Raw genomic sequence first — 682 nt, forward strand, 5'->3', positions numbered from 1 at the left:
AACTTATTTATAAAAAAAAATTGTCTTATTGTTATTTTTTGCAATTAACTTTCATCATTCAAAATTTATTAACAAAAAAGGAATTTTACTAATACATTCACAACCTGCTTGTTTCAAATCGAAAAATAAATAACGTTTTATTATATATATTATTACATAATAGATAAATAATAAAGAATCTTTAAAATAGCATTACACCTCCAGAAATGCGTCAGGGGCAAACATTATTACCTTAAGGTCATCAATAGTAACTAATTAATTAATATCTTAAACAAGAGCAACCCTTAACTCTGAATAAACTGTTCTAGGTTAATGGGGCGCATACACACATAGGACAGACATATTATATATACACTAAATAAAATAATGGTGTTAATAAGGTGAGAATAAGGCAGGTGAGTAATTTGATAATATAAAAATATCTGCATGTCTGTACACTCGCCTCTATAAATAATCTTATAATTATCTTTCAACACTAAGACAGAAAGTAAGTAATTACTTACATGCAATAAACAGGAAGCTTATTAGGCAGTAAATTGTTGTGGCAATAACAAAAGCAATACTTCCCATCATTGAACAATCACTTTATCGACATAAAACAATTTAAATGGCTGCATTAATGTTATAGAAAAAAATTATCGTATCGACTCAACGAAAGTCGAACATTGAGTTTCGTGTTGAA

General features: G+C 27.4%; 1 protein-coding gene across 1 annotated transcript in view; it reads right to left on the reverse strand.

Moving 5' to 3' along the window:
• Nucleotides 1-682, reverse strand: part of LOC108741566 — an 8,524-nt gene extending 7,842 nt beyond the window's left edge. The window contains exon 1 of the mRNA XM_018476411.2: nucleotides 504-682. Coding sequence (XP_018331913.1) covers nucleotides 504-573 — 70 coding nt within the window. The 5' untranslated portion in view covers nucleotides 574-682. The remainder of the gene's footprint in view (nucleotides 1-503) is intronic.

This window comes from Agrilus planipennis, unplaced genomic scaffold (assembly GCF_000699045.2).
Source record: "Agrilus planipennis isolate EAB-ADULT unplaced genomic scaffold, Apla_2.0 scaffold24, whole genome shotgun sequence".
NCBI lineage: Eukaryota > Metazoa > Arthropoda > Insecta > Coleoptera > Buprestidae > Agrilus > Agrilus planipennis.